This window comes from Eimeria tenella, genomic scaffold, assembly GCF_000499545.2.
Source record: "Eimeria tenella Houghton genomic scaffold, Eth_scaff109, whole genome shotgun sequence".
Taxonomy (NCBI): Eukaryota; Apicomplexa; class Conoidasida; order Eucoccidiorida; family Eimeriidae; genus Eimeria; species Eimeria tenella.
Window position 1 is genome coordinate 52,575 of NW_013541472.1, and position 20,000 is coordinate 72,574.

A 20,000-nucleotide genomic window follows, 5' to 3' on the forward strand; every position below is an offset into this window, starting at 1 on the left:
AGCAGCAGCGGCAGCACGAGGCCCACAGCAGTAGCAGCAGCAGGTGCAGCAGCAGCAGCAGCAGAGAAGGCACGAAAGCAGCAGCACCGCCAAAGTCGCAGGAGCAGCAGCAGCAAGCCCGCAACAACAGCAGCAGCAAAGCAGCAACCCCTTCTCAGCAGCAGCAGCAGCAGCAGCAGCAGGGGCGGCAGGGGCGCGGGCAGGGGCGGCAGGGGAAGCGGCAACGAGACCTGCAAGTGGAGGCCCAAGAAAGCTGCTGCTGCTGCTGCTGCTGCTGCTGCAGCAACCACCCCCTGGAGCAGCAAAGACAAACTGCTGGTGGAGCTGGGGGGTTTGTTTGAGCAGCAGATGCAGCGGCGGGTCAACCGGCGCATAGCTGCGGCTGCTGCTGCTGCTGCTGCTGCTGCTGCTCCCGCCGCTGCCCCCGCTGCTGCTGCTGCTGCTCCTGCTCCTGCTGCTGCTGCTTCTTCCGAAGTTATCATGAGAGTCCCCAGCGATGGACTGCCGGTGCTGCAAACTGAAAAGTTTATTCTCAAAGCAGCAGAAGACATTCCAATTCCTTCCATGCTTTCTTGGCTTTTCAAATTCGAAAACAAAGACCACTGTTTGCTGCTCAACTCCCGTCAGCTGCTGCTGCTGCTGCTGCTGCTGCTGCTGCTGAGAAGGGGTTGCTGCTTTGCTGCTGCTGTTGTTGCGGGCTTGCTGCTGCTGCTCCTGCGACTTTGGCGGTGCTGCTGCTTTCGTGCCTTCTCTGCTGCTGCTGCTGCTGCACCTGCTGCTGCTACTGCTGTGGGCCTCGTGCTGCCGCTGCTGCTGCTGCGCCTGCTGCTGCTGCTGCTCACTCTTGCTGGTCTACCGGCCTCCTGGACCTATCTGGCGTCGCGCGTTTAAATCTTTTTGCTGCTGCTGCTGCTGCTGCTGCTGCTGCTGCTGCTTGCAGTCTACAGCGCTTTTGGAGACGCCAAAAATAATGCAACTCTTTTTTTGACTTCTTCGCAAAGAGATTTTTACAGCCTCGCGGCGCTGCTGGATCAAGAGGGACTTTTGGAGATTCCCGAAGAGTAATCAAAACAGCTAGCTACCCTGCTAGCTAGCTAGCTAGCTAGCTAGCTAGCAGGGTAGCTAGCTGGCTAGCTGGCTAGCTGAGGAGCTAGATTGCCAGCTAGCTAGCTAGCTAGCTAGCTAGCTAGCTAGCTGACGAGCTAGGCTGCTAGCTGGCTAGCTAGCTGGACAGCTATCTGGCTAGCTAGCTGGCTAGCTGTTCTTTTGGCAAGCAAGGGAGTATGCTAGCTAGCTATCTTGCTGGCTAGCTGGCTAGCTAGCCAGCTAGCTGGCCAGCTAGCACACTCGCTGTACTCCCTGGCTAGCTAGCTAGCTAGCTAGCTAGCTAGCTGTTTATTTTTTTCTGAGGGATCTCTGGAGGCACCTCAAAGGCCTCTAGCTTTTTACATGGCAGCTTAGGGGGTGCTAAGCCCTAAACCCTAAACCCTAAACCCTAAAGGGACTTTGGGGCTTTTTCCAAGGCCCTCGTTGGGCCCCACTTCTTTGAAGTGTTAAGGGAAGCTTCAAAGAGATAAAAGGGCTTTAACTCAAGGGTTTGCAACATTTCGAATTTTTATTCTTTATTGTTTTACAGTCTAGGGTTTAGGGTTTAGGGTTTGGGGTTTGCAGCATTGCGCCCCTCGCATTCTTTCAAATTCAAACAGCAGCTCCATCTAACGTCGGCCCCTCAAGTGGCGCTGCACCAACAACCCCAAACCCTAACCCTAAACCCTAAACCCTAAACCCTAAAAGGGACTGTTCCCCGCGGGCATGGTCTAGTGGCTATGACGTCTGCCTAACACGCAGAAGATCCCGGGTTCGATCCCCGGTGCCCGTATTTGTGAAAAAGAAAACGAGCTTTTTTGAATTTAAAAACATATTTATTCATTTAATAATTAAAATCATTCTTTTTACTTTTTAATTAATTCAAAAAGATAATTCTGGCAGCAGAAATTCCCCAAAATCGAAAACGCGATGTCTGTACACCCCAACCGCGGGGTGTACAGACACCGCGCGTGCTGCACCCCGCAGCAGCAAACTCGAAATGGAACAAATCGATATCATTTCTGCTTAAATAAATCTTTTTCCATTTTAAATTAACTTTTAATTCTATTTTTAAATAAACTCTTCAAAAAAATCAACTTCAGCTTTTGCTGCTGCACTTAGCTGCTGTTCACTTCTGCTGCTCCCTGCTGCTGCTGCGCCGCCAAGCCCCAACTGAAACCAAAACTAATTAGCTAGCTGGCTAGCTAGCTATCTAGAAGGCTAGGTAGATTGCTAGCTAGCTGGCTAGCTAGCCAGCTAGCTAGGGGCTGGCCAGATCTAGCTAAGACGGGCAACTGCTGCTGCTGCCGTTGCTGCATTTTCTGACAGTTGCTGCTTGTGTTACCACTGCTGCTGCTGCTGCTGCAGCAAGCTGCAGCAGCTTCCTCTCGTCGCGTCTCCTCGTTCCTGAAAGGTCTTAAAGTTCAGATTGCTGCTGCTGCAGCGCATGCAGCAGCGCATGCAGCCGCTGCCTATTGAGTTTAGCCACAGCAGCAGCTGCAGCAGCAGCGACTGCTGCTGCTGCTGCTACTGCTGCAGCCACTGCTGCTGCTGCTGCTGCTGAATCTCCTGTCTCCTCTAGACCCCTGTCGAACTCAACCGGAGGCCAAAAAGGAAACAACTTTACAAACTAGGGGGCCCCCAGGGGGGCCCCCAAAGGGGCCCCAGGGGGGCCCCAAAGGGGCCCCAGGGGCCCCCTAGGGGCCCCCCCCAGGGGCCCCCATTTGAACGCTGTAGAGTCAAGAAATAGATAATTAATTAATTAATTAATTAATTAATTATCCAATTTAATTAATTAATTAATTAGTTTAATTAATCAATTTTAGTTAATTAATTTAATCAATTCATTAAGTTTATTTATTCATTATTTATTTATTTATTTATTTATTTATTTATATATTTATTGTCTGTTTATGAATATTTTCAGGGCGCTGCCAGGGTATAACCCGCGGAGCCTTTCGCTTTTGCTTCTGCTGCTGCTGCTGCTGCTGCTGCTCCATCTGCTGCTCCGTCTTCTATAAATAATGACACTGTTGACACCTTATAATATTCTGAGGCCTGCGCTGCTGCTGCTGCTGCTGCTGCTTCGTCTGCTGCTGCTAGAGATACCGTTGATCTTTTAAAATATCCTGATATTGGGGTTGGTGCTGCTGCTGCTTCGTCTGCTGCTGCTGCTGCTGCTGCTGCTTCATCTGCTGCTGCTAGAGATACAGTTGACCTCCTAAAATACCCTGATGATGGCTCTGCTGGTGCTGCTCCTGCTGCTGCTGCTGCTGCTTCATCTGCTGCTGCTAGAGATACTGTTGATCTTCTAAAATACCCTGATGTTGGCTCTGCTGCTGCTGCTGCTGCTGCTGCTTCATCTGCTGCTGCTAGAGATACTGTTGATCTTCTAAAATACCCTGATGTTGGCTCCGCTGCTTCTGGAGTTTTGTCTGCTGTTGCTGCTGCCGCCCTTGCTGCTGCTGCTGCTGCTTCTTCTGCTTCGTCTGCTGCTGCTAGAGACATTGTTGACATCTTATAATTTCCTGAGGCAGGCGCCGCTGCTTCTGCTGTGCCATCTGCTGCTCTTGCTGCTGCTGCTGCTGCTGCTGCTTCATCTGCTTCTGTTAGAGATATTGTTGATACTTTGAAATATCCTGTTGCTGGTGCTGCTGCTGCTGCTGCTTCTGCTGCTTCGTCTGCTGCTGCTAGAGATACTGTCGATCTTCTAAAATACCCTGATGGTGGCTCTGCTGCTTTGTCTGCTGCTGCTGCTGCTGCTTTTGTTTCTGCTGCTTCATCTGCTGCTGCCAAAGATATTGTTGATATTTTAAAATATCCTGGTGATGGGGATGATGCTTCTGATGATTCCTTTGGTGCTGCTGCTGCTGCTGCTGCTGCTGCTTCGTCTGCTGCTGCTAGAGATATTGTTGATATCTTAAAATATCCTGAAGATGGCGATGTCGCTTCTGATGTTTCTGCTACTTCTGCTGCTGCTGCTGCTTTTGCTGCTGCTCGGTCTCCTGTTGCTGCTGCCGCGTTGGCTGCTGTCGTTGCTGCTGCTGCTGCTGCTTTATCCTCTGCCGCTGTGTCTCTCGCGCGTTTAGCTTCAGCTTCTGCTGCTGCTGCAGCTGCTGTTGCTGCTGCTGCTGCTTCTTTCGCTTTTGTTTTGGCTTCTGCCTTTCGATCACTTGCCGTTTCATCTGCTGCTTCTTTTGCTGCCAGTGCTGCTGCTGCTGCACCCTTTTTCTCTGCTTCTGCTGCAGCTGCAGCGCGTCTTCCCGCTGCTGCGTCTGGTCCTGCTGCTGCAGCGCCTATATGTGTTGCTGCTGCATCTTCAACGTCTGCTTCTGCAAAGCCTAGATCTGCTGCTGCTGTTTCTTCTTCGGGGTCCCTGTCTGCTGCTGCTGCTGCTGCTGCTGCGTGTATTTCGGCTGCTGCAGCAACTTCTGCTTCTGCGTCTGCGAATTCCAGATCTGCTGCTGCTGCTGCTGCAGTGTCGTGCGTTTCTGGGGCAAGTTCGTCGTCAGTGTCTGCTGCTGCTTCGTCGTCTGCTGCTGCAGCAAAGCCGAGTTCTGCTGCTGCTGCTGCTGCTGCTGCTTCCCGTTGAAGAGTGAGGGCCTGCATGAGGCTCTCCGCAGTGACGGCCCCAGCAACAAAGCCAGCAGCAACACTCAAAGACAGCCACGCTAGAAATGCTGCAGTGGTGCTGCGGAGGCCCCCCCGGGGGCCCCTCTGGAGGGTATTTCCGTAAAAGTCCCAAGACACAGTGCCGAGTTCGATGGGCTCTGGGGACTGCGGGAAGCTGCGTCCTTCTGCTGCGCGTGCTGCTGCGCCTGCTGCGCCTGCTGCTGCTGCTGCAGTAGCCACCGCCGCCGTCCGAGCGACTCGGGCCATCGCGGCGCGCGCAATCCGAGCCGCTGGCGGGACGCCGCGGAGGCAAATGAAGGAAAAGAGTAAATGGGGGAAACTGGGGTGAAAAAAAATCGAAAACGGCGCTGTGTTGGGCGTGATCGGAAAAAAGTTGAACTGCGCCCCACCGGCCCCCCCGCGGGGCTAAAGCCGCGATCCAGGGCAGCACAAGTAGATAAATGTAAATGCCAAATGACTGTGAACAAAAAACTGCGAAAAACGGAAATGAAATGGAGGATCAGCTTCTGGAACTCGCGGCTGCGCGCACACGCTTCCAGGTGTACAGCAGTCGCGGGCGCGCTCTTCAGCGAGCGGAAGTTCCTCCAAAACTAAAAAAGAAAAAGATTTCAAACTTTAAATTTATTTTGAATTGTTTCGTCTTGTTTATTTTTCGCGATTGTCTCATTTCTGGAAATCAAGTTTCAGGCGCGCCCTCAGCTGCGTCGGCAGCCGCGGCAATCGGCGCGGAATGCAGCTTCCGTTGCAAGTCGACATTTAAATGAAAAATCTCCTTTTTCAATTTTAAAATACAATTTAATTTGTTATTATCTTCTCTTATTTACTTTTAAAATGGAAAAATTAGAACAGCAAGAGGCCCTTTGCTGATCCGCCGCTCGTACTTGCCGTGGGATGCTGCAGCGCCTCGGAGTGTTTTGCGTCTTTTTTGTATTTAGTTTTTATCGAAATTAAATTCATTTCATTTAATTCAAATTTTAAAAACTTTATTTCTTTTTTGTTCTCCGTTTTCGGAACTCCTTTGAGGATCGATGAGGCCCCACCGCGCCGCAGCCGCCTGTACCTGTAGCCTCGAAACCCTAAACCCTAAACCCTAAACTCTAAACCCTAATTGGCTGATATTCCTCTTCAGATAAACCCTTGATGAAATATTAAAAGTGTTAATTGTGGAAAGTGCTGTTTTCAAATTCATTCCCTTCCTCAAATGCATGCATGCACAAATTCATATTTACTTACCGATTTATTTTATATATTTATTTATTTATTCATTTATTTATTGATTTATTTATTTATTTTCTTCATTTTAGATGTTTGTAAATGCAAATTAGGGACACAAAACAGAAAAATTTCATTTCCGCTCTTTTGTACAAACAGGAGAGTTCCAAAAAAATGTCAAAATTTGAAAAATTAAATTAAATTAAATTAAATTAAATTCGATTAATTAAATTAATTAAATTAAATTAAATTAATTAAATCAAATTAAACTACTCATAAAATTAAAATCACATTTTGGCATTCTTTGAAACTGAAACTCCAACCGAAAATTAAAAAATTAAAAAAATTTGGGAATATGAAATAAGCAAAAAGGGGAATTTTGGAAAAGTTAAAAAGACAAAATTAATTTAAGTTTCAAATTGAATTTAATTTAGAAAATTGAAGATTTATATCTTTTAATGAATTAAATAAAACTAAAAATTGAAATTAAAATTGCAACTAGAAATAATGAATTATTAATAAATGAATTATTTACAAAAAGATGAAGTTGACAAAATTGCAAAACATAGAAAACCCTAAACCCTAAACCCTAAACCCTAATTTCTAAAAAGAACTAAAACGCACTTATCATTTATTTTTTAATTCTTTGAATTAAATCTTTTATTTTTATTCTTGTATTTAAATTAGTAATTAAACCATCCTTTTTATTTTAATTCAACAAACTATTGTACATGTCTTATTATATATTTTAATAATATAATTCTATACTTTTAATATTTATATATACTTTATTGTTTATTAATCTTTACTTCCGCATTTCAAATCAATATCCTTACATGCATGCGTTTATACATGTATATATATAAATATATATTATATATATGTTGTATACAAATATATATGTAAATATATATATATATATGGAATATGTAAATATGTTTTATATATATGCTATACATGTATATATGTATATGTATATATATATATAGAATATGTATATATATTTTATATATATGGTATATGTCTATATGTGTATATGTATATTATATATATGTATATACATATTCTATATATATATACATATGTGTTATTTATATATATAGGTATACTTTATATACATACAAATATGTTATTTATATATATATAGATATATATGTATATACATATAAATAAGTATGTATTATATATATGTATATATATATAAAAATATATATATGTGTTTATATATGCGTTATGTACATAAATATATTTATGTTATATATATACAGCTTTATACTTCTTAACTAATACACTTATATATATATATATATACAGATGTTTATATATATGCATATATATACGTACATATACATATATATATACATATACATATATTTATATTTATATATATTGATAGTTGTATAAATATATATATTATATATATCTGTATATATATCCATATACATCTATATATATATATATGTATATATATATATATATATGTACACTTTTTATATACTTATGTACTTATAAGTGAAATTAGTATATAGATATATATATATGTGTATATTTATATAGAAGTCTTATTAATATTAGTTGCATATATAAATACATATATCTCATTAAAATGCTGAATATATATATACATATATATAAATGAATATAAATGTATCTTATTAGTATACTTTCGTATATATATTTGTACATGTATTTATATTTAATTGATATCTTATATATATACATATATACAGATATACATATATACATATTTATATTTCATTAACATTAACATTTCATGTATATATTTATATCTTGTTAAAATGCTAATGTGTGTCTCTATTGACTTATCAAACTTTCATATTCTGCTTATTTAAATGAAAGTTTCATTTATGTTTAAAATCAACTTTTTAAGTTATTGCATGCAGGTGTACAGATACCCGAGTGGCATTTAAAAGACAATTTGTGCAAATATTTAGTTGCTTTATCTTTTAACAAAAGTTAATTTAGTTCATTTATTCTCAATAAGAGTTTATTTGCTTATTTGTGGCCAAAGAGTGAACAATTAGACACTAATTAATGGTGTATAGACGCTACGTGCATGCGGTGTATGTACACCCGAACACTTAAACAAAGCTCCCATAAATTTGCAGCAAATAAAGCCAAAAGAAAGCCTTCGCAAACATTTGCTTTTATTAAAAAGAAAAAACCCTTATTTCATCTTCTAGTGTCTTCCAGAGCCCTAAACCCTAAACCCTAAACCCTAATCGCTAAACGCTAAACCCTGAAAAAGTCGGGCACGTGCTACCATCCCGTTATCCCTGGAGAAAAGCCCCTATCTGAGGTGTTAAAATGCTTATTTTGAATCAAATAAATATTATTTTAATTTAATTTTAAGTTTAAAAACTAAAAATAAAGAAAAGAGAAGTGGCCGGGTCACCTGGGAGAGCGAGACGGAGCAGCTGTATAGACACCCCAATTGCGCGCACAATTTTCAATTTTCTTCGATTTTACTTTTTTTTGAAATACTATTTTATTCTTCTTTTTTTAATTTCTTTTTTCATTCCTTTTAATGCCTCTGAAGCAGCTACACACGCCGGAGCCCCTGCAGTCTGCAGTACCCTGCTGCTGCTGCCGCTGCCGCTGCTGCTGCTGCTGCTGCTCTTTTTAGCAGCAAAACCAGCAAAAGAGCTGCAAATAATTATTGAAAATAATAAGTTTTTATTTAAATAAATTTATTTTTTAGTTTGAAAGAAAGATTTAAATGGATGTGGAAGGAGAAACATAGAAACTCCCTTTCTTACAGCGTGAGCAATTTCGTTTATTTTGCTGCTGCTGCAGCATGAGCCAAACCCTAAACCCTAAACCCTAAACCCTAAACCCTAAACCCTAAACCCTAAGCAGCTGAATATGTTGGCGCCGCTCCCGAAGCCCTCCAAACCCTCGGGGGCTTTTAATTTGTCTCTTTTTGCAAGACGGCGTCGGCTCTTCCTTCGGCTGCTGCTGTTCCTGTGTCTCGTTTTGCTGCTAGTAGCAGCAACGTTGCTGCTGCTGCTGCTGCTGCACAGCAGCAGAAGCAGCAGCAGCAGCAGCAGCCCCGTATCCCCCTTTCTGACCGACAGCTTATCTTTGGGGGGCCCCCGCAGCAGCTCGAAAGCAGCAGCAGGGGAGCTTCCAGAGGGGCCCCCAGCAGCAGCAGCAGCAGCAACAGAAGCAGCAGCAGCAGCAAGCTTTCGAAAGTCGCAACGGTTCTACAAAGCAGCAGCAGCAGCAGCAGCACAAGGGGGAGTTGTGCTGCAGTGGAATGAGAGCACCATTCGGCTGCTGCGGGAATCAGCAGCAAGAGAGGTGTTCTTCCTTTTCTATGACCCAGATCCAGCTGCTGCTGCTGCTGCTGCTGCTGCAGTGCAGCAGCAGCAGCAGCCGCAGCAGCAGCTGGAGGACCCCCTAGCGGTATTCCAGCGGCTCGCTGTGGAAGCAAGCCGCCAGCACCAGCAGCAGCACCAGCAGGACCACCAGCAGCAGCCGCAGCAGCAGCAGCAGCAGCAGCAGCTGCTGCTGTTTGTGACTGTGGCGCGCCAAGACATGCACCGGCTTTCTTTCTTTTTGCCCGAAGGCCTCGAGCTGCTGCTGCCAGCAGCAATTATAGTTCGCCTGGATTGCGGCTGGCAGAAGTTTGCTGCAGCAAAAGAAGACCTCTTCAGCTTCCCGCAAATGCGGCACTTCCTGCACAACTACCGAAAGGGTCAGCAGCAGCAGCAGCAGCAGCAGCAGCAGCAGCAGCAGCAGGGGTGGCAGCAGCAGCAGCAGCAGTGCAGCAGTGGTAGCAGCAGCAGTGGTAGCAGCAGCAGCAGCAGCAGCAGCAAGGACAGTAAAAGCACTAGTAGCAGCAGCAGCAGCAGCAGCAGCAGCAAGTTCTACTGCTTGCTGCTGCTGCATGTATAAGAATAGGTGCCTTTGAATTTAAATAAAGGAATTAAATAACAGCAGCAGCAGCTGCTGCTGTGTGAGCTGCTGCAGGTTTGCTGCCGCCGCTGCTGCGGAGCGAGGGTTTAGTAGCAGCAGCAGCAAAGGAGGGTCTGGCGAGCGAGGGTTTAGGGTATAAGGGTTTAGGGCTCGAGGGTTTGGGGTTTAAGGGTTTAGGGCCTGTGCAAACCCTCGTGGCTCTCAACTTTTCAAAAATGATTTTAAATCAAAATAAATATGATGCACTAGTTCTCCTCTACGCCAACTGGTAAGCCCAAACCCTAAACCCTAAACCCTAAACCCTAAACCCTAAACCCTAAAAACCAAATACTAAACCTTAAGCCCCAAATTCATCTACAACAACTCCCAATTAACAAGTTAATCAACTATTTATCTATTAATTTATTTATTTACTTATTCATTATTTATTTATTTATTTATTTATTTATTTATTTATTTATTTATTTAGGTGCGGCCACTGCCGGCGATTTCAAGAAAAGTTTTATCAACTGGCGAAAAGATTTGAAGGCATTTCTTCAATTGCCTTTTTCAAAATAGATGTTTCCAGAAACGGTAGGGTTTAGGGTTTAGGGTTTAGGGTTTAGGGTTTAGGGCTTGGGGTTTAGGGTTTAAGGGTTTTTTGAGTGCCTGCTGCGAGGGCCAGGGAGGAGGCTCCCCTTCTCTTACATCCGTCTTGTAGATTTCAGGGTTTACGGTTTAGGGTTTGGGGTTTAGGTTTTGGGGTTTAGGGTCTAGGGTTTAGGGTTTAGGGTTTGCACTTCAGACGTGCCTCTTCCGGGTCTTCGCGTAGAGCGCGTTCCGCACGTGATATTTGTGGTGCGGTCCCCAAACCCTAATTTAGGGTTTAGTTCAGCTGCTGCAGCTGACGAGGCGTCTCGCGATGCTGCAGAGGCAGCAGCAGCAGCCGCCAGCAGCAGCAGCAGCAGCAGCAGCAGCAGCAGCAGCAGCTGGGGCGTGGGGATGGGCCTCAGCAGCAAAAAGATCTTCACTTTCTCGCATGCAGCAAAAGACACTTTAGAATATGGAGAAAAGTTTTTGCTGCAGCACGCTGCATGCAGAAGCATCAACTTGGAAGCAAAGACGGACTGCAGCAGCAAAGACAACGCTGACCTCTGACCAAGCAGCAGCAGCAGCAGCAGAAGCATGAGTTGCAGTGCCAGCAGCAGCAGAAGCTGCTGCTGCTGCTGCTGCTGTAGGGGTGTTATGGGGCGCTTGAGCTCCAGGGGCGAGGAAGTGGGGAACAATGAAAAGCAGCAGCAGCAGCAGCAGCAGCAACAGCAGTAACAGCAGAAACAGCAGCAACAGCAGCAACAGCAGCAACAGCAGCAACAGCAGCAGCAGCAACCGCTTTTTAACATGTTGCGAGGGCTCACTCTTGCGTGGCTTTTAGCTGCAATGCTGCTGTTGCTGGTGCCAGGTCGCTGCTGCTGCTGCTGCTGCTACAGCCGACCAAACAGCAGCTGCAGCAGCAGCAGCAGCAGCAGCAGCAGCAGCAGTTCCTTTGTTTTTATAAGTCGAAGCGTATTCTTTTTAATGCTTTTTAATGGACAAAAAGTCCAAAAAAACTTTTCTGAAAAACGAAATTTTTAAAATCAACTTCTGCACCGCTGGGGTGTACGTACACCTCAAATAGCGTGCGGGGTTTAGGGTTTAGGGTTTAGGGTTTAGCGTTTTGCTGAGTAACAACTTAGTATATTTCGAGAGCTTTTTGTCCACTGCGCTTCTTGAAAAAATGCCCGTAGGGATGAGAAACTAGGGTTTAGGGTTTAGGGTTTAGGGTTTGGCAGCGCTGCTGCAGCAGCGACTTTTCTTGCTGCTGTCTTATTCTCTTTTATTATTTTTAAATGTATTTATTTTTAATTTTATTTTTAAAATCCAATTTTGGATTTATTTCTTTTTTCTTTTTATCTCCTTTTCTATTTTTATTCATTTTTTTCTTTTCATCTATTTATTTATTCAATTTATTTATTTATTTTTTGATTTATTTTTTATTTATTTTATCAATTTATTTATTTTATTTATTTATTTTATTTATTTGCTAATTTTATTTTTTAATTTAGATGTTGCCATTCGCAGGAGTTAGTCTCGGCGAGCTTAGAAACCCCAAACCCTAAACCCTAAACCCTAAACCCTAAACCCTAAACCCTAGAGCAAAAGAATTCCGCCGCGGGAACACCGGGAAGGGTTTGATGTTTAGAAGGCCAGAAAAAAGAGACAAATTGTCTTAAATAAAAATAACAAATGTTCAGGGTTTAGGGTTTAGGGTTTAGGGTTTAGGAGGCTGCAGAGGCGGCGAGCAGGCACCCTGCTGCTGCTGCTGCTGCTGCTGCTGCAATTAAATCAAACACTTATTTTTAAATTATTCGACAAACCAAAGGCTGCTGAGGCTCCGAGCAGGCACTCTGCTGCTGCTACTGCTGTTGCTGCTGCTGCTGCTGCTCTGCTGCTGCTGCTCCTCCTCCTCCAGTTCTTGCCCGTAAGACACGAGTAGCCACTCGCCAGCGCTGCTGCTGCTGTTGCTGTTGCTGCAGCTGTTGCTGCTGCTGCTGTTGCTGCTGCTGTTGCTGCTGCTGCTATTTCCCACGGCACTGCAGCGGGAATGCCCTGCCGCTGCTCTTTTGAAAGAGCAGCAGCAGCAGCTGCCGCTACTTCCACGCCTTTGTTGCTGTAGCAGCAGCTGACGCTGCTGCTGCTGCTGCTGCTGCTGCTGCTGGGTCCTGCTGCTGCAGCAAGCCGGAGAAGAGACTAATGCTATGGGCATTGAATCCGTGCTGCAGCTATTCCTAGCTGCAGCAGCAGCAGTGCAGCAGCAGCGCGCTGCTGCTGCTTTCGCTGCAGCAGCAGCTTGTTGCTGCAGCAGCTGCTGCTGCTCCTCTGCTTGCTGCTTCAATTTGCTGCAGTGATGCTGCAGAGACTTATGCTCGTGCAGCAGCCCTGATGGGACCGACTGCTGCTGCTGCTGTTGCTGCTGCTGTTGCTGCTGCAGCACCTTGACCTCCCGCTTGGCCTCCAGTAGTTGCTGCTGCAGCAGCTGAATTTGCTGCTGCAGAACGTCGTCCTGCTGCTGCTGCTGCTGCTGCTGCCCTTTCAGTTTGCTGCTCTCCTCATCAAGCCGCTGCTGCAGCTCTTCTCGCTGATCTGTGCACTGCAGCAGTTCTTCCTCCAGCCGCTGCAGCAGCAGCTGCAGCTGCTGCTTCTGCTGCAAATGCTGCTGCTGCTGCTGCTCGCGCTGCTTCAGTTGCGCCCCTTTGTCCACGAGCTCCTGCTGCAGCTGCTGCTGCAGTTGCGAGCTTTTGCGCAGTTCTTCCTTCTGCTGCTCTTGCTGCTGCTGCTGTTCTTGCAGTTTCTGCTGCAGCTCTTGCTGCAGCTGCTGCTGCAGTTGCTGCTGTTGCTGCCGCTTTTCAAGCTGCTGCTGCAGCGCTTGGTTGATGTGCGTTTGCTGCGTCAGCTTATCCTGCAGGTCTTGCAGCTGCTGCTGCAGTAGCAGGTGCTTCTGCTGCTGCTCTTGCTGCTGCTGCTTCATCTCGTGCTGCTGCTGCAGCAGCAGCTGCTGCTGCTCCTTCTCCACCTGCTTCAGCTGATCGCAGAGCTGCGTCATGGCTAGCAGCTGCGCTTCCAGCTGCTGCTGTTGCTGCTGCTGCTGTTGCTGCTGCTGCTGTTGCTGCTGCTGTTGCTGCTGCTTCTCCGATAGTGCTGCCTGCAGCTGCTTGCAGGAGTCTACTGTTTTGCGGAGCTGCCCTTCGATTTGCTGCTGCAGTTGCTGCTGCTGCTGTTGCTGTTGCTGTTGCTGCTGCAACTCTACGACTTGAGCTTCGAGCTGCTGCTGCAGCAGCTTCCGCTGCTGCTCGCTCTTCTCAAGCTTTTCCTTCAGCTGGTGCTGCTGTTGCTGCTGCTGCTGTTGCTGGTGCTGTTGCTGCTGCAACTCCACGACTTGAGCTTCGAGCTGCTGCTGCAGCAGCTTCCGTTGCTGCTCACTCTTCTCAAGCTTTTCCTTCAGCTGGTGCTGCTGTTGCTGCTGCTGCTGCTGGTGCTGTTGCTGCTGCTGCCGCTGCATCTCCCGTAATTGCTGCTGCTCCTTTCGCTGCTGCTGCTGCTCCAATAGCTGCTGTTTAAGTGCATCACGCTGCTGCTCTAGCTCTGACAGCGCCGCTTCAAGTTTGCGTTGCTGCTGCTGCTGCTGTTGCTGCTGCTGTTGCTGCTGTTGCTGCTGCTGTTGCAGCTCTGCCGCCTTGTCTTTTAGTTGCTGCTGCAGCAGCTCCTGCTGTTCTTTGCTTCCAGTGAGTTCTTCCTGTAGTTCTTGCAGTAGCTCTAATTGCTGCTGCTGTTGCTGTTGCTGTTGCTGTTGCTGTTGCTGCCGCTGCTGCTGCTGCTGCACCAGCTGCTGCTCCATTGCTCTGAGCTGCCTTTCTAATTCTGCACATTGCTGCTGCTTGCTTCTGAAGTCGCTGTCGAGTTGCTGCTGTTGCTGTTGCTGCTGCCGTTGCTGTTGCTGTTGCTGCTGTTGCTGCTGCTGCAGCAGCAGCAACTTCCCTTCCTTTGCCTCCAGTTGCTGCTGCATCTCTGCAAGCTGCTGCTCTGCCCTGTTGAGTCCTTCATGCAGCTCCTGCTGCTGCTGCTTTTGCTGCTGCTGCTGCTGCTTTTGCTGCTGTTGCTGCTCTAGGATTCGAAGCACGAGGTCTTCCTGCTGCTGCTGCAGCTGCAGCTGCAGCAACTGCTGCTGCTCTGTTGCTGCAGCGAAGTCAACTCGAAGGCCTCTTACTAGCTGCAGCAGCTGCTGCTTGCGTAGCTTCATGTGCTGCTGGTTTTGCTTTTCTTGCTGATGCAGCTGCTGCTGCTGCTGCTGCAGCAGCTGCTGCTGCTGCCTGGCCTCCAGCACCGCCTCCTCAAGCTGCTGCACTTTCTGCTGCAGCAGCCCTTCTCGCTGCTTTGCTGCTGCTAGTGCCTCTTCCAAAATTTGTTGCTGCTGCTGCAGATGCAGCTGCTGCTGCTGCTGCTGCTGCTGCTGGCAGCTGCGCGCATGCGCTTCGTCCCGTTGCTGCCTCAGCTGCTCTGCCAGTAGCAGCAACTGCGTGTATTTTTGCTGCTGCTGCTGCGGTGCATTGCTACCTGCTGCTGCTGCTGCTCCTGCTGTTTGCTGCTGCTGCTGCTGCTCTGGGCTGGAGCGCGTGGCTTGCTGCAGCAGCAGCAGCAACTTCGTTAGTGTCTCCTTGGCTTCCTGGCCTAATTCTGTTTCTTTTAGTCTCTGTTGATTTGATTTATCTTTTAGTTCTCTTTGCTGCTGCAGCAGCTCGAGCTGCTGCTGCTGCTGCTGCTGCTCCTGCTCCTGCAGCAGCAGCTCCTGCTCGCGAAGCAGCTGCTGCAGCTGCAGCAGCCGGGCTTCCTGTGCTTCTAGCTGCTGCTGCTGCTGCTGCTGCCGGTGCTGCAACTGCTTCTCTTTTGCTGCTATTTGCTGCTCCTTGTCTTCCAACTGCTTCTTCAGGCTCTGTTGCTGTTGCTGCTGCTGCTGCTGCTCTTGAAAACCCTGCTGCTGCAGCTGCTGCTGCTTTTGTAGCAGCAGCAGCTGCTGCTGCATTTCAGCCTTGAGCGTCTCTACATCCTTCTTCTCTGCATGCAGCAGCAGCAGCTGCTGCTGCAGCTGCTGCTGCGCCTCCCGCTGCTTGGCATCAAAGAGCTGCTGTTGTTGCTGCAGCGCAGCCTGCTGCTCCTGCTGCTGTTGTTGCTGCTGCTGCAGCAGTTGCTGCTGCTGCTCGTGCTCCCTCTGGCTCCGCTCATAGTCATCACTGAGCTCTTCAAAGTCCTCCCGCAATTGCTGCAGCAGCAGCAACAACGGCAGCAGCAACAGCAGCAGCAGATGAGCAGCAGCAGCAACCGCTGCTGTTGCAGAGCAGGTAGGGAAAGCAGCAGCAACTGCTGTTGCTCTCATACGAGCAGCAGCGCAGCAGCAACAGCAGCAAATAGGCGTATTTCCGTGCTTAAATGTGCATCCTACAGCAGCAGCAACAGCAGCAGCAGCAGCAGCAGCAGCTCTTACCGCAAGTTCACGTGACTGCAGCAGTAGCTGCTGCTCCTTCTGCTGCAGCAGCAGCAGCAGCTCCGAGGCTTCTGCAGCAGCAGCAGCTGCTGCTGCTTCTGCTTCCTCTCCCGAGTCCTTGGCCTCATCTTGTGCTGCTTGCTGCAGGCAAACTAGCCGCTGCTGCTCCAGCTGCAGCAGCTCTGCTGCAGCAGCAGCAGCTGCTGCTGCAGCAGTTGCTGAGCTAGGGGAGCAATCCCCATCTGCTGCTGGCATTTAGAACTCTAGTACATGCAGCGGCTGCCCTGCTGCCTGCTCCAGTAGTCATCCTTGCAATAAACCCTAAACCCTAAACCCTAAACCCTAAACCCTAATACTGCGCGCTCAGCTAACGCAGGCTGGGCTTCTTTATCCAACTGTTGCAGCGCAGCAGGGAAAGGCTTGGAGTGCGTTGTTTGGCTGTCTTTGCGTGTCTCTGCTGCTGTTGTTGTTGTTCTTGCTGCTGCTGCTGCTGCTGCTGCTGCGGCTGCTGCTGCTGCTGCGGGCCTTCTAGTCTCCAGCGGGGCTAAAATACAAACTAAAAGCAACAGCAATAAAGTAAAAAGTAAATTACTTATAACTAAATTAAAATTTGAAGATTTATTTGCTGAAATCCCCGAGAGGCAGCCGCAGCCGACGAGCGCCGCAGCCGCCGCGTGCCCCCGGCGGCTCCCGCGCCACGCCGGAAAAGCTTGAAAAATGCACTTACAAGGAAATTTAAACGTTTGTTTTGAAATAAAAAATAAAATTAAATCAAAAATGAGCTTTTATTTGGACTTTAAAGCTCTAAAAATGGCGAAATGGCGCAAACTTCACCGGGTCTGTACAGCGGAAGCTGTCAGGTGTACCAGGTGTACAGACAGACCAGACCACCGTCCCGCCACTCCTTCTTCTCCCAATTAAATCCAATTAAATTAATTTAAATTGAAAAATAAAATAATATAAATAAATGCATTTTTTTACTTTTATTTGATCAAGAAGGTCCAGATTCTTTCAAAGAACAAGCTCCTTTCACGGCGCGAACTCAAACCGCGCTTTTAGGGTTTAGGAAAGCAAAAGCCTTCCCCCGCTTGCCTACAGACTCAAAACCCTAATTCCCAAACCCTTAAATCTTTTTATTACTTTTCTAAACACTCATTCAGTTTGAAGGCCTCCATGCGAAACCGCGATTAGGGTTTAGGGTTTGCCCACGAGGCTTTAGGGTTTAGAGCCCTTCCTCCAGAGTTAAGGGTTTGGGGTTGTTGGCTCCTTCCAATTGCCTAAGTAGTCTGTCCACGTCAAACCCTAAACCCTAAACCCTAAACCCTAGCCTCAAACCCTAGACCTGAGCTAAAACCTAGACCGTTAACCCTTCACTCTAGTAGCCAGCAAACCCTAAGCCCTAAACCCTAATTCTTGTGGGCCTTTACAGAGAAGCTAAACCCTAGAAAACCCTCTTACTGATACATTTGCGAGTTAAACTGTTATTCGGTTTTTCACAAAAACAACTAAACCCTAAACCCTAAACCCTTGGCTGCGGGGTTTGCGATTTGCAAACGAGGGTTTAGGGTTTAGGGTTTGGTCACGCTTCAAGACTGCTTGTCTCTAACCTCATAAATATTTATTCATTTATTTATTATTTATTCTCTATTTTTCATTGCTGCTGTTTAATTCACAAATAAATGAACAAATAAATAAATAAAAATAAATAAATAAATAAAAATAAATAAATAACTTCCCCTTCATTTATTTATTCATTTATTTATTTATTTTTGGTCTCATGAGGCAGGATCACTTAATTAACCACATCTGCGATTAATCAATTAATTAATTAAATTAGTTAAATTAATTAAATCACTAATTAATTAATTAAAGATTTAATTAAATTACTTAATTTAATTAATTCATTAATTAATTGATCTGCAGAAGAAAACAACTAGCCAGCTAGCTAGTGGTAGCTAGCTAGCTAGCTAGCTAGCTAGCTAGCTAGCTAGCTAGCGGCCACCAGCTAGCCAGCTAGCTAGCTAGCTAGCAGCCACCAGCGAGCTTGCTAGCTAGCTAGCAGCTACCAGGCTAGCCATCAGCCAGCTAGCTGATTAGTTCGCTAGCCATCAGCCACCCAGCTAGCTGGCTAGCTAGCCAGCTAGCTAGCCAGCTAGCTAGCCAGCTAGCTAGCCAGCTAGCTAGCTAGCTAGCTGGCTAGCTAGCTAGCTAGCCAGCTGGCCAGGTAAGGAGCGTCCACTGAAGTGGTTTGGCGTTGAAAGTTGGTGTGTTGCTGCTTCGATGGAGAGCACCACCACCACAGCAGCAGCAGCAGCAGCAGCAGCAGCAGCAGGAGGCCTAGTCGCTGTCCATGGCCTGGATGGCTTGCTGCGCTGCAGCAACTGCTGCAGCAACTTGCTGCTGCTGCCAGAAGTGGAAATTAACTTTGCCATTTTGAGAAGTAATAGCAGCAACTTGGATTTCTTTTTTTGTGTCTTTTTGGCTGTCTTCGCCGAGCTGCAGCAGCAGCCGCACGAGGTCTGCTGCTGCTGCTGCTGCTGCTGCTGCTTTCAAGTTCAGCTTCTCCAGCTCCGTTTTTGCTGCCGGCCGCTCCCGCCCAGCAGCAGCAGCAAAGAACCTGCAGCAGCAGCCGCTGGGGTCTATCGCGTATATTTCTCCTGAAGCGCAGTTCACGCAAAACCCTCCAAACCACAAATTAGGGTTTAGGGTTTACGGGCGACGGGGTCGGGTTTTGGTGCTGCAGCAGCAGCAGCGAGGTCTCAAGCAAAACCCTACCCAAATTAGGGTCTACAGTTTTGGTGCTGCAGCAGCAGCTATATCTCAATTCAAACAAAACTCTACAAACCACAAATTGGGGTTTAGGGTTTAGGGTTTTGAAGCCGCAGCTGCAGCAGCCGCAAGACCTCGTACTCCTAAGCAAATCCAGATTTCAATCAAATTAAACAAGTTTTTTAACAAATAGTTATTTATTTTTATTTATTTATTTTCTTTATTTTATTTATTTATTTTATTTTATTTAATGAATTTAATTTATTTCTTTATTTATTTATTTTACTTTTTATATTTCTGCGGCAGTAGAGCCAAACCTCCCACTTCACCCAAACAGTCCCAAATGCCTTTCTCTCAAATAAATAAAATAATAAATAAATAAATAAATAAATAAATGAGTAAATAAAATAAATAAATAAATAGAACAAATAAAATAATACAATAAATAATTGAACAATTAAATAAACAATAAAAAGTAAAAAAATAGAAAAAACAACAAATGGGGAGCTGACCAGCGAGGGTTTGAAACCGTAAATTAGGGTTTGGCTGGAAACCGCCATAATCCAATAAAGCGCAAAGGGATGAAACAAACCACAAATGAGCGACTAACCCACGGGGGCTCCAAACCCTAATTTAGGGTTTGGCAGCAAACCCTCAAGGACGCAAACGGCTCCAAAAGCCCTCGAACAAAGCGTGAAGGGATGAAACAAAGCCCAACTGCGCGACTAACCCGTGAGCTCCTGAAACCCTGATTTAGGGTTTGGCTGCAAACCCCCAAGGAGGCAGGTGACCCCGAAAGGCCTCAAGTGCCAGTAAAGAGTGAAGGAGTGAACAAACAAAGAAAGCCTCTCCGCCAAAACCCCCAGGGGTATAGACACCCCAAAGGCCGACTTGTAGTTTGCCGCTTCCGCCCGAGCCCGGCCCCACAGCCGCCGGCCGTCGGAGAGCAAACCCCCGAAAACGAGGCCTGCGCAAACCCTAAACCCTAAACCCTAAACCCTAAACCCTAGACCCTGGACCCTCGGCCCTGGAGGACAATCAAGAATGGCACGAAGCGGCAGTTCAAAAGATGTATGTCAAGCGAAGGCACATAAAAAACCCGAAAACCAGGCCTGTGCAAACCCTAAACCCTAAACCCTAAACCCTAGGACTGAATAGATTGGACAACAGAGAATGAGCAAGAAGTGGCAGTTCAGAAGATGTATAGCTGAAGGAGAAAGTTGGAAATTGAAAAAAAGAAAACTGGATTAATGCAAAATTAAAAAAAGAAATACAATCAGAATAATGCGAAAATAAAAAAAAATAG

At 46.6% G+C, this 20,000-nt stretch overlaps 5 protein-coding genes across 5 annotated transcripts in view; 2 read left to right on the forward strand and 3 right to left on the reverse strand.

Moving 5' to 3' along the window:
• ETH_00021800 (uncharacterized protein) overlaps window positions 1–1,065 on the forward strand; it is a gene marked incomplete at both ends in the record, with an annotated part of 1,399 nt that extends 334 nt beyond the window's left edge. Inside the window, 2 exons of the mRNA XM_013372810.1 lie at window positions 6–622; window positions 941–1,065. Coding sequence (XP_013228264.1) covers window positions 6–622; window positions 941–1,065 — 742 coding nt within the window. The remainder of the gene's footprint in view (window positions 1–5; window positions 623–940) is intronic.
• A 1,944-nt stretch (window positions 1,066–3,009) lies between these two features.
• Window positions 3,010–4,965, reverse strand: ETH_00021805 (uncharacterized protein; the record flags this gene model as incomplete). The annotated part of the gene is made up of 1 exon (XM_013372811.1): window positions 3,010–4,965. One exon carries the CDS (start codon window positions 4,963–4,965, stop codon window positions 3,010–3,012), a length of 1,956 nt encoding a protein of 651 aa, XP_013228265.1.
• A 3,852-nt stretch (window positions 4,966–8,817) lies between these two features.
• ETH_00021810 (uncharacterized protein) lies at window positions 8,818–11,010 on the forward strand (the record flags this gene model as incomplete). Its single annotated transcript, XM_013372812.1, has 3 exons — window positions 8,818–9,778; window positions 9,928–9,999; window positions 10,658–11,010. The coding sequence occupies 3 exons, from the start codon at window positions 8,818–8,820 to the stop codon at window positions 11,008–11,010; spliced, it is 1,386 nt and encodes a 461-aa protein (XP_013228266.1).
• Window positions 11,011–12,253: 1,243 nt separating this feature from the next.
• On the reverse strand, window positions 12,254–16,180 carry ETH_00021815 (uncharacterized protein; the record flags this gene model as incomplete). Its single annotated transcript, XM_013372813.1, has 2 exons — window positions 12,254–15,703; window positions 15,926–16,180. The coding sequence occupies 2 exons, from the start codon at window positions 16,178–16,180 to the stop codon at window positions 12,254–12,256; spliced, it is 3,705 nt and encodes a 1,234-aa protein (XP_013228267.1).
• Window positions 16,181–18,262: 2,082 nt separating this feature from the next.
• The window catches only part of ETH_00021820 (proteasome subunit alpha type 3, putative), a gene marked incomplete at both ends in the record, with an annotated part of 2,848 nt that continues 1,110 nt past the window's right edge, over window positions 18,263–20,000 (reverse strand). The window contains 2 exons of the mRNA XM_013372814.1: window positions 18,263–18,582; window positions 19,425–19,661. Coding sequence (XP_013228268.1) covers window positions 18,263–18,582; window positions 19,425–19,661 — 557 coding nt within the window. The remainder of the gene's footprint in view (window positions 18,583–19,424; window positions 19,662–20,000) is intronic.